Source organism: Equus caballus, chromosome 1 (genome assembly GCF_041296265.1).
Source record: "Equus caballus isolate H_3958 breed thoroughbred chromosome 1, TB-T2T, whole genome shotgun sequence".
Classification (NCBI taxonomy): Eukaryota; Metazoa; Chordata; class Mammalia; order Perissodactyla; family Equidae; genus Equus; species Equus caballus.
Window position 1 is genome coordinate 143,131,539 of NC_091684.1, and position 12,329 is coordinate 143,143,867.

Consider the following 12,329-nt stretch of genomic DNA (forward strand, 5'->3'; position numbering starts at 1 on the left):
GTAGCAGTAAATAAGTAAAATTTACTGTCCAGATAAAAATGTGTGTGTAAGGGGGCCGGCCCTGTGGCCCCTGTTCACCTGTTCGGATCCTGGTGCAGACATGGCACCGCTCATTAGGCCATGCTGAGGCAGCCTCCCACATGGCACAACCAGAGACACTCATGACTAGAATAGATAACTATGTACTGGGGGGCTTTGGGGAGAAGATGAAGAAAAAAAAAAGTGTGTGCAGGAACTAACTTATTTATTAGTAAATAAACTCTTAGTAGGATTGGCATGACTGATAATATTTATTACTACATTTTTAATTAAAATATGTTGTTATTAAATCTTATATAATGAAACACGATTTAAATATGTTTCTCTTCTGTATTTTTATAGACAGATAGTTTCATGGAAGTTGTTTTGTTTTCAGTAAGATTATAGAGAAATTAAGATTGCTCATTGAAACTTTTTCTCCCGTTTTGAGTGATACCAATATATATTGCTAACTAAAGGCTGTGCAAAATTACATATTTCAATGATGAGAAACCTATTAGAAAACCTACTCAGTTAAATTCATTAAATGTGAATGATTGTTGGACATGAGTAGATGTCAGCAAACAAAGGTGTACTCTACCCAGGTCCTTACAGTGTTGGAACTGAAAGTCACTTTTGCTCCAAGAAGACCCTAGAAGCCTGACTGCAGTTTCCAGCTTGCTCTGGTTCAGGCATATAGTATTGTTTACTTTTTGTCTTTGATATCTGATGGCTGAGTTTACATTGCTCTCCAGATATGCTCCCCACCCTCAATCCTACCCCTATAAATGTTGGCCATGCTCAAATGGAAAAAAAGCAGCAAACTATACAATTAGTGTCAGACATAAATAAGCTGTTAACTATTTATTAACTTTATTAAAACAAAATTTAAGAATTACCTAGAATCATCCATTACTGTTGAGGTTTTTAAAAAATACAAAGTTTGGTTTCTTTAAGTACAGTTTATATAATTGAAAAGTTCTGCAAATGTTTTCTTGTTTTTGTCATAAATTTGGTACAAAAGTAATGATTGTGCTTCAAAGATCCAACTGTAGATCATCTTAAGGAAGATCTTCTGTAAGACATGGTGATTAAGATATTTTTCCCTTTTAATTTATGAGTAAATGGATATTTAAAATGAGCTACACTGCTAATACTAGTTCATCACAAACACACGTGCTTTTTTTCCAGGTCAATTTTGATAAAGTTCCAATGGAAATGCGCCTCCCTTTTCAGTGCCCTATAAAGCGAGATTTTTTATCAGGAATTCAGATTGAGTTTAAGCAGTCTCCTCACCAGAGAAGTTTAAGGGCCAGATTGTATTGGCTTCAGGTAACATTGTCATCCTCAATTCGGTAAATCTGTCTAATCACTTTGAGAATCTTGGGGATGAAGTTGTTCTTACAAGGTTCTAGCATACATGGTAATTGGTATCTTTCTGTTTGTTTGTGTATTTCCCTTTTCCCACGTATCCTGTGGATTCAACACACTTACCATCCAAGTCTAAAGACCTTCTGACTGTTGAAACTATTTAATTTGACCAGTTAGCCTGCAAGAGTGTTTTTTTGCGCTGAAATTGTTGTTTTTAAATATTCCTTGAATTTGTCATGGAATCCCAAAATAAGATTTTCTTTTGTCATCCTTTATGGGAATGAGCAGGGCTTTATTGGGTGATGTTTTTGACTGCTTACTTGCTTGCTCCTTTTCTGCCTCCCTCCCTCTCTTCCTTTTAACTGTTAAATACTATTTAGGACATTTTTATTATATTTTCTTCTTTCTACCTATACTCTAATTTCATATCCAGTCTCCACTTACATTTTATTTAACTTATAGGGAGTTGAAGTCTCACATGATCCACAGGTACAGTTATTTTCACTAATGGTGTACATGCTGTACAATGTTAATGCAATTATGAAGATATTTATATATTCCTTTATATAAAAGCTTGCCCTTGCTGAGATACATGAGAATTTTCGATTTAAAGTGAAACTTCTAATAGCATCATGTCTACATCCAGATAATTATGATGAAATTAGTGGAATCTTCTGTAATGTTGTCTCTGAAACTAAAAGTTTAAATTTATTTTAAATGTTGCTAAGTTCATTTTCTTTTTTTTTTTTCCAGGTTGATAATCAGTTACCAGGTACAATGTTCCCTGTTTTATTTCATCCTGTGGCCCCTCCAAAATCTATTGCTTTGGATTCAGGTAAAAAAAAAAAACACCAAAAATTAAGTTGAGAAATGTCCTATTTATAAAAGTTGTGATATTATTTTGACATAGTATGTATAAAGCTTGATTGCTGTTTTTCTTGCTTTCTTTCTTCCTCTTAGAGCCCAAACCTTTCATTGATGTGAGTGTCATTACAAGATTTAATGAGTACAGTAAAGTCTTACAGTTCAAGTAAGTAAAGATTCCCTTATTTATCTAAAGGAATTTAAAATGAGAATCTACTTCGAAAATAAATTTTACTATTTTGAATGTGACTTCTATATAAAGATTATTTTCCATTTGAAAATAGTAATCCACTTTTGGTCAAGTAATTTTCTATGTTGGAACTTATTTTAATAAAAGCCTCTGTATATTTTAAAGTATAAGATTTCTTCAACTGCCATCTCCCCTTTGTAACTTCAATTAGAATATAAAATAGTCAGTGAAATATAAATAATGTATGTATTTTTGAGGTGTGTCCTTTAAAGCAGTTGCTCTGGACTTTAAAAATTGAATAATACATGCTACATCATCTAGTTGTTTTTGTCTCTTCTGTAACATAATAAATGTGGGATTTGGGACTTTAAATGCAAAGTGTTAATACGGCACTACTACCTCTTCTGAAACCTTCACTCTGATGAGAAAAAATCTCAGTCTAAAGACTTTGTTCTTGTTAAATGACAGTTTTTAAGAGATGAAGGAACAAGATCTTTCTGTGGCTTTTGGCCAGAATCAAAGTTTTAACCTTGAAAATAATAAGATTTGATAGAAATCCTTTTCCATCTTTTAAAAGAATTTTTTTTCTTAGGTATTTTATGGTCCTCATTCAAGAAATGGCCTTAAAAGTTGATCAGGGATTTCTAGGAGCTATTACTGCACTGTTTACCCCCGCAACAGACCCTGAAGCTGAAAGCAAACGGGTAACAATTTTTATCTCTTGGGAAAATTATAAAATTTAAAAAACTAACCATTCTTTGAACTAACTGTAGTAGAGAAAAAAATTAAAATAGAAATTCTTGACTTAATTTTTTTCAGACAAAGTTAATCCAGCAAGATGTTGATGCTCTAAACACAGAATTAATGGAGACCTCAATGACTGATATGTCAGTTCTTAGTTTCTTTGAACATTTCCATATTTCTCCTGTTAAGGTTTGTTGTAATTATTATTTTGAAAATTTGGCATAATTGTTGTAGAACTTTTAAAGATTCAGTTTACATGCATGGGCTTTAATTTGTTGCGTTAAATATTTGATGAGAATTTTAATTTGATTAATTGAAATAGTGAAGACAGTTCTCTGTAACATGTGTACAACCGTAATTCCCGCAGAGAAACCACCAGAGCTTGTTCTCTAGTCTTGAATTAATAACCCCTTTATTTAAGGAAGAAGCTGACAAAAGCATTTCTTAATTAAGCAAAGAAGTGCTCACCAGTGTTTAATGTTTTGGTTGCACTTTGTAACTGTGTTCACTGTCTAAACAGAAAGCTATAATGGGTGCCCTAACCAGAACGTGAAAACGCTGAAGTAGGTATTATACTGTTGATGTGGTGTTTTTCACCCTTCCAAAATTTGATCGTAACTAAGGGAGTGGAAAATTGGATACCTTTCACTTGCCTGATTTTGTACTTTATGAACCCATTTCCTTTTCTCCTTTTGTTGTTCTTTTTAGGTTTTATAGGGAGAGGTGACTGCTTAGTAAGTTCACAAATGATATCAACCATAGTGTTCTAAACTTGTGTAATGGGCCAGATTTACAATTAAGTAGCTCTTTAAAATATTGATGATCCTTTACATTCTCAAGAACTGTTTACAGCACATTATTTTCAATTGCATTCGCCAATCCATTCAGCTAAATGAATGCATTTATAGAATGGAATTATTATTTTAAATTGAGGTATTAGTTTGGTGGGATCAGACATATTCATAGTGTTAGGTTTGAAATTGGTATTGTTTTATATGGTAGGTTTTACACAATTTCTTTTTCATTATTAAAATCAGTTATTTATGAGATTGAATAATACCTTCAACAAATATTTATTGAATGCCTACTATCAAAGTTGCTGTGGGAGATATAAAATGACTTCATGGAGTTTATAATGTAGGGGGTTACTAAAGATTGATAATTTACTTGTTCATGTTTTTAGGCTCATTGAGAATTGTGCTATGGAGTTGAATAATTAAGATCATGAACTGTAGTTATTTTCTTTTTCCGTGGTAACTGTGCTCTAGAGAAGGGCTGCGTCTCTGTCCACCTAAGCTTGCCTTTCCTCAATCCCAACACCCTCTGACTCTACAGATGGGCAGAAGTCCACATCAAAGAAAAAACCCAGCAACCAGGCTTTCCTGACCTTAACTCAAGTCTGCTCTTTTGAGCTCTTAATTGGTTAGGTAAAATACCTAGGGAATAGCAGAATGAGAAAGAAGAGTCATCTGCTTTATTTATATGTCACATTACCTTTTGCTTGTGTCTTCTGGCACTATTGCACTAATGATGATACAACACAAAGTAGAAGAAGCTAAATGGGAATGTGAAAATCTCATGTGTAAGTACTGAGTTGAAGGTGTCTGTGGAAGCCAAAAACTTGATTACTTTTAAAGAAATTAATTTAATAACTTGCTAATTGTTCCATGATTGTTATGTTATTGTTGTTGTTATTGTATAATTATAATATAATTGTTATTGTTAATTGTTGCCGTAAGTTATTTACCTTAATTGAATGAACATAATTGACTATTCATTATTTTGACTTGTAGACTACTTGTGTGCCAGTCGACATGTTTTTCTTCTTAAAACGATTATGCTATTTTTGTAAAGTGTTTTGGGCCCCTTACATAAACACAATGGTATTTGTATACTTTGAATAACATTATGGCTCTGTTTTTGGGATAGACTAATTTTTGTTTTATCAAAAAGTAAATAGAATCAGATTTGAATGAGCTATTCTATGTTATGTGTAGAGCAAAAAATAATAGCTTTCTTTAGGACTCGTAATTGAAAGATAGAACATTTGTTTGTATCTAAAAGATCTAGTTCCTTTGTATGTAATTTTTTTGTTTTTGTTTTTAGCTTTCATTTATTGAACATTATTTTTATTTTAGTTGCATTTAAGTCTGTCTTTGAGTTCCGGAGGTGAAGAGTCAGACAAAGAAAAACAGGAAATGATTGCAATTCATTCTGTCAATCTGCTATTGAAAAGCATAGGTGCTACCCTGACTGACGTGGATGACCTTATATTCAAGTAAGATTTATGTTGAAGAACATTGGGAGGCTTTTTACCAAGGTTATGTTTTTGGATGTTAATTCTCTCCATTTGCACCAGAACATTAGCTTAGAGAAATGATAATCTAACTCCTTATACTTGAAGAGTTTGGTCCCTTTCTAATTATGCTCTTTAGGTATGCTTATTTTACTCATAAAGGTAAGATAGAGTCTTATATTTTCTTCAGTTGTTCATATCTATATAATACATGAATATAGAATAAAAATAAATTGTTTTAGTAGTATGTTAGAAATTGAACACATTTTAAAACAGAATTATATTTAGAAATATGTTAGCAGTAGGATAAGATTTCAGTATAATCATATGGCAAAGTCTAGATAATAACTCCTTGCTACATTTAATATGAGGATATTTATCTGTGCCAGATACATATAAATTCATTGAATGTTTATTGAATTGAATATTCAACAATTGTATTGGAACAAGTAGTTACTTTGGAGGGAAAAAGTCCATTTATATCATTTCTACCTCACTTGTACAATATCAAATTTCATAGGAATTAAAGGATTAAATATAAAATTCAAATAGAAAAGACTAAGAAAAAATAGAAGTTAATTGCTATCAAATTTCTGAATGAAGGAAGTCTTTCTAAGTTTAAGAGCAATGGAAAAAGTAAATCCCAATGGAAAATATAAAATAGATTTGACTATATAAAAATTAAATACTTTTCAACAAAATCAATGCAAATAATTTAAAAAGAACAGGGAAAATATAATGACAAGTATGATAGAGAGAGGATTAATAGTCAATATTAAACATTGGTAAGAAAAACTAAGGATTCTAATGCCATAATTGCCAGAACACAATGAGTTAATTTGCAAAAGGGAAGATATGGTGGCTGATAGATATTTAAAATGGTCAACTTTATTATTTATCAAAGAATATGTGAAAATTAAAACAAATTATCAAAAATTTCAAAATATGGGCAATCCTAATACTAGAGAGGGATGGGCCCAAAAAATGGGCAGTTTTTTCTTTTTTTTTTTTACTATTTGTTTGAGTGGAAAGGGATATATATCAAAAGTGTTAAATGTTTTTGTAGTCTTTCACTCAGTAATTCTTTCTTTGGAATTTCAGTCCAAAAAGTAATCTTGAAATGCATCCAGTGAGTTATATTCAAGATACATATAGCAACGTTAATTATTATGCAAAAATTTGCAAATGTGTGACAGTGGAAGAAGTATTTGTTATGATAACTTCCACATGATGGAATGCTGTGCACCCATTAAAAGTGGTTACATAGAATTTTGACTAGCATAGAGAAATGCTTATCCACAATGTTGAGTGTAAAAAATGAATACAAAATGTTTTAAATATTTTTAAATTGCATAGAAAAGAAAGAATTCAAAGTGGGAAATGACAAGAAGAGAAGAAAGTCTGCTGTGTGGTGGGATTATGATTGAGTTTTTTAAACATTTTACTCTTTATGAATTTATGAAAGACTTGTACGAGAATGCACCGTCTTTTATGATAATTTTGTTACCAAAATATTAAGATCTCAGACATAAATTATATGTGGCAGATGTACAAATCTAATTGTCAAAGAATTTGCAATGATTATTTTGTTAATGAAATTTTGTGTCTTTCAAAATATAATCTTAGTGGTTTGAATCTTTCTTTCTCCTCCCAGACTTGCTTATTATGAAATTAAGTATCAGTTTTACAAGAGAGATCAGCTCATGTGGAGTGTTTTTAGACACTACACTGAACAGGTAATTTCCTATCATAGTAGTTCATTAAGAATATACTTCATAAAATAATCAAAACAATACATTTGTATGTGATTGTACAGTGTATGATAATGTTTACCTAATTTACCTAAATTTGCCATCTCATTACCTAGTAGTTTTCTTGAATTATTAATTTCTCTCTCTCCCCTATATATATATATATATATATATATATATATATATATATATATATATATACCGCTTTAAAACTTTCCTCCAGTGCCTTTTTACCTTTGCAATGATATATTTACCACTTTGGGAAAGAATAGTGATTTAGGAGTCATAACACTTTATTTCTTCACTGACTACAGTTTCTAGGCATAGTCTAATAGAATTTCAAGAGGAATTCTAAGCCAGGTTCCTCCTCATGCCTCAGTTACTCCATGGTTCGAATTGTATGGACAGAGACATACTGGTTGTTTCAGGGCACTAGAGTACCATTGCTATACCGTGGAACTCCAGAGTGACATCTTCTTTTCCTTCCTTTCCTGGAAAGTCCTTTCTCCTATCGTGTGTCTAGACATTATGGTTATTACATGTCCAAATAAGGATATATTTTCATTTATTTCTTGTTTTGGTTACTAATTATTCCCCATCTAGTTTCATAATAATAATGATAATAACATAATAATAAAAATAAGTAACAATTACTGAAGTATATATCCAGTTTTGCATAGCTTTTCTTTAACAACCTAATTTAATCAGCACCTTCCCCCTCAGCCTTTTCTTGTTGCACCATGATGTTTCTTACAACACTTGTAAAGAATTTCATTTACTTTTTTTCCCTTTAGTTCTTGAAACAGATGTATGTCCTTGTATTGGGCTTAGATGTTCTTGGAAACCCATTTGGATTAATTAGAGGCCTGTCTGAAGGAGTTGAAGCTTTATTCTATGAACCCTTCCAGGTATTGATCTTTTATTTATTTTAACTATAGATATAGAAAAATAGATGTTCTATATTTTTATTGACAAATAATTTGTATTTTAATTGTATCAGGGAACTGAATAATGATCAAATACCAAAAATATGTCAATTTTTTGTTTTTATTTAAAATTCCTTGAAATGACATTAAAGGATTATTTTAGAATTAATTGACATTTCCAGTATCTGGGCAATAAAACGTGCCCACATTTTTCAAGATTTAATGTAGTTGTAAGGAAGAGGGCTAGGTGGATTAAGACTGTTTCAAGGCTGTTTCACCACTGTGGAAAGAACTAATGGGGCATCAAAAGCTGACTTCGTTTCATATTCAAGCTCTCCTCCAACCTGTTCACCTCCCTTGAAAGGATCCAGGAGCCCAAGGTAGTGAGTGTTTTAGAAGGATAAAGCAGAGAGAATAAATGAGGGAACAAGAGAACCAAAACTATGTGGGCTTTTAGTCTTGTTGCCAGTGCTTGCTTTAGCATCTGATGGCAGTTGGTATTGGGAGGCCAATGTCACATTGTGATTGAAGCCAGTGATTTACTCCAATCCAATTTTTGTCATCTTCAAGGGTTTTCTGAGATCATGTGCGTTGAAAGTATTTCAAACATAGTAGGTGTTGCATCAGTATTTGGGTTAGAGGGTGAAAACTGTGTCATCACAGTGTTTGTGAACCTTTATAGATTCTCTCTCTTCATGGAAACCCTGAAATACTAGATTAAAGGTCTTATTTTTTTTAAAGGAAATTTCTCTTTTTTTGCTGGGAAGATTTGCCCTGAGCTACCATCTGTTGCCAATCTTCCTCTTTTTTTTTCCCTCCCCAAAGCCCCAGTACATGGGTGTATATTCTAGTTGTAGGTTCCTCTAGTTCTCCTATGTGAGCCACCACCACAGCATGGCTACTGACAGATGAGTGGTGTGGTTCCATGACTGGGAACCGAATCCTGGCTGCCAAAGCGGTGAGAGCACCAAACTTTAACCACTAGGCCATGAGAGCTGGGTCTAGATTAAAAGTCTTAAACTTATTTAAATAGCATACTTTCTTTTTGCCTAGGGTGCTGTTCAAGGCCCTGAAGAATTTGCTGAGGGGTTAGTGATTGGAGTGAGAAGTCTCTTTGGACACACAGTAGGTATGTATCACATATTTGTGTATATGTGTATATTTTATTATAGTTATTATGAAATGCATTTTTTATGAAAAACCAATTATTTTTTTAAAGAAGTATCACTTCTCTACTAATCCCTTTTAAAAAAGAGATGTGTTTCCCTTGTTCTTAAATGTAAAATGATTTTACACTGTCTTGCTGGGTTTTTTTTGTTATTGTAAGTGTTGAATCAATGTACTTTAGATAGTTTTATTTCTGTTCTTGATAAATGGGAAATGGGAAAAATAAATTTCTACATTTTTGTATATGAGACAGAATTTTACGCACCTGTTAGTTTAAAGCAGTTGCATGCTGTGTATTGTGGTAGTGATCCTCTTTAAATAAACATTGTGACTTATTTCTCTGGGCCTTTTGATAGGTGGTGCAGCAGGAGTGGTATCTCGAATCACTGGTTCTGTTGGAAAAGGTTTGGCAGCAATTACAATGGACAAGGAATATCAGCAAAAAAGAAGGGAAGAGATGGGTCGACAGCCTAAAGATTTTGGAGACAGCCTGGCCAGAGGAGGAAAGGGCTTCCTGCTTGTAGGTCTCCTGCTGAATCTTCAAGAAATCCTCCGCTTTTATATGCACTTTAGAAGATGTACTCTAGCTGGTTGTTTGAAACTTGGAATCCTACCTTGAGTAAGGGTCTGTCAGAGTAGCAATAGTGATAAATTGTGGACTTTTCTGTTTCCTTTTTAGCTCTCCTTCCCCATTATCAACATCAGATCTATCCCCCAAATCACAAACTTAGTTTGGCACTTGGGCTGGAGTGAAAACTCTATAATGATGGCAGGTTAGCACTGCTGTGGAAGGGGCAGGAAGGAAAGCAGAGAAACATGGTAACTGAGGGTAACTAGAGGGAGGTGGAGTTCTTCAGGTCATCATCAATGACCCTTTCTGCAGAAGAGAGGTGTGGAAGTAAGTGTTATAAACCAGGAACTGCCTTTCCCTACTTTTCAGTACTTTAAAAATTATACAAATAATATATGAATACTGTTTATACAGGCAATATATGAATATTCTCTGTATAAGTAATTATAAGAACTTATAAGTTCTCCTTTTAATAAGTAATGAAAACATTATAGGGAAGTCTATAAAGTACTCTTTGATCACCCCTCACCTCCTCCCAGAGGTATCTAATCTTTTCAATATAGTGTATATCCTTCAGTTCTCTTTCTATGCATTTATATAATATACAAGTAGTTTTAGTTACTGCCATTACTTGAGAGTTAATAAGAATGTTGTATAAACATTTTACTGTTTTAATTTTGGAAATAATTTCAGGAAACTATAATTATTTCTGTATTTGTGGCAGTGATTTGTAATAAGTGTTTTCTCCTCTAAAGTGCTTTGTTTGTCAGGTGATTTGCTATCCTTCATTTTCAATTTGAAGGTCCTTTCATTTTCAATTTTCTACACTCTCATTAAGTTGCAAAGTAATCTCATTAAAATTTATAATTAGATCTTAGGGATTATTTGGTTTAACTCACTCATTTCACTGATAAGGAAATTGAGGCTTAAAGAGATTGAATCAACTGCTCAGTTACATAGCTGATTGGTGCCAGAACCAGATGAAGAATCTTTTCACCTGCTTTACTCTTCTTTCCATTATAAAATTTTACTTCTATAAGTATTTTCATTTAAAATTTAAAATATGAAATAATGTCTAAGAAATTGTAGTGCTCACTTGTGTGTGCATGTTGACATCAAATAAGTCCTCATTAAAAACAAAAGTTATTTCTAGTATGTCTATAGAGACCTCTGGCGGCTGGTTTAAAATTAAGCACCTTCCATTCAGGCTTGACTTCATGATTGATTTCTCTTTCAGGGTGTTGTTGGTGGAGTGACTGGAATAATAACAAAACCTGTAGAAGGTAGGTTGAGAATGTCTCCTTCCTGAACAAAGTCTGAAGAGTCGATACATAGGAAACATAATAGATGTTATTGCTGCTAAGTATTTGATTGAGAGACTTTCTGTCTAATTTTATGTTCATAGTCTTAAATTGTTGTTCAGTGAATGTACTTTCCTCAAAAAGTAGAGTTGTTAAGTAGTAGACTGTGATTCAGACTTTGAATGCTATTTTCAGCAGGGCAATAGTTAAACTAGATTCCTTTGGGCCCTCAATAGGAATTGATTCATATTTTTTTGTCTTATTAAAAGAGCCACATTAGTTTATTCAGTGCAATCCCTATCAAAATCCCAGTTGGCTTCTTTGCAGAAACTGACAAACTGATTGTAAAATTTGTGTGGGAATTCAAGGGACCCCCAAATAGCCAAAACATTCTTGAAAAAGAAGAAAGTTGGCAGACTTACACTATCCAATTTAAAACCTTACTATAAAGTTACAATAACTAAGACAGTGTGATACTGGCATACGGTTAGATATACAGATCCGTGGAATAAAATTGAAATTCCAGAAATAATCCCTTACGTTTATGGTCAGTCTTCAACAAGGGTGCCAAGATAACTCCATAAAGAAAGAGTAGGCTTTTCAACAAATGGTGCTAGGACAACCAGATATAAGCATGGAGTTTATATATATGACCCAGCAATTCCAGTCCTGGTTATATACCCAAAAGAATTGAAAACCCAAGTCCACTCAAAAACTTGTACATAAGTATTCAGACACATTATTCATAATAGCCAGAATGTAATAGCAACCCACATGTCTATCAACAAGTGTATGGATAAACAAAATATGGTGTATTCATACAATGGGATATTACTCAGCTTTAAAAAGAAATCAAGTACTTATCTAAGTACAAGATGAATGAACTTTGGAAACATGTCAAGTGAAAACAGCCAGTCACAAAAGAGCACGTATTGTATGATTCCATTTGTAGGAAATGTCCAGAATAGGGAAATCCATAGAGATAGAAAGTAGTTAATTGTTGCCTAGGTCTGGGGGGCAGACAGGAAGGAGGTAAGTTGCATAGGATTGTGTGGGGATGGAGTAGGGGGAAATGGGGAATGATTGCTAATGGGCATGGGGCTTCTTCTCGAGATGATATGAATATTCTA

The 12,329-nt window shown here is 33.0% G+C and overlaps 1 protein-coding gene across 6 annotated transcripts in view; it reads left to right on the plus strand.

The window, feature by feature from the left end:
- The window catches only part of VPS13C (vacuolar protein sorting 13 homolog C), a 170,788-nt gene that overhangs the window by 141,602 nt on the left and 16,857 nt on the right, over nucleotides 1-12,329 (plus strand). For all 6 annotated transcript variants that reach the window (XR_011426108.1, XR_011426104.1, XR_011426105.1 and 3 more), the window contains 11 exons: nucleotides 1,210-1,350; nucleotides 2,143-2,224; nucleotides 2,350-2,419; nucleotides 3,036-3,147; nucleotides 3,263-3,376; nucleotides 5,326-5,465; nucleotides 7,138-7,219; nucleotides 8,029-8,142; nucleotides 9,214-9,289; nucleotides 9,684-9,847; nucleotides 11,136-11,181. Coding sequence is in view for 3 of the 6 variants with exons in the window: in XM_023616352.2 (XP_023472120.2) it covers nucleotides 1,210-1,350; nucleotides 2,143-2,224; nucleotides 2,350-2,419; nucleotides 3,036-3,147; nucleotides 3,263-3,376; nucleotides 5,326-5,465; nucleotides 7,138-7,219; nucleotides 8,029-8,142; nucleotides 9,214-9,289; nucleotides 9,684-9,847; nucleotides 11,136-11,181 (1,141 nt within the window). In the remaining 3 variants the exon portion in view is untranslated. The remainder of the gene's footprint in view (nucleotides 1-1,209; nucleotides 1,351-2,142; nucleotides 2,225-2,349; nucleotides 2,420-3,035; nucleotides 3,148-3,262; nucleotides 3,377-5,325; nucleotides 5,466-7,137; nucleotides 7,220-8,028; nucleotides 8,143-9,213; nucleotides 9,290-9,683; nucleotides 9,848-11,135; nucleotides 11,182-12,329) is intronic.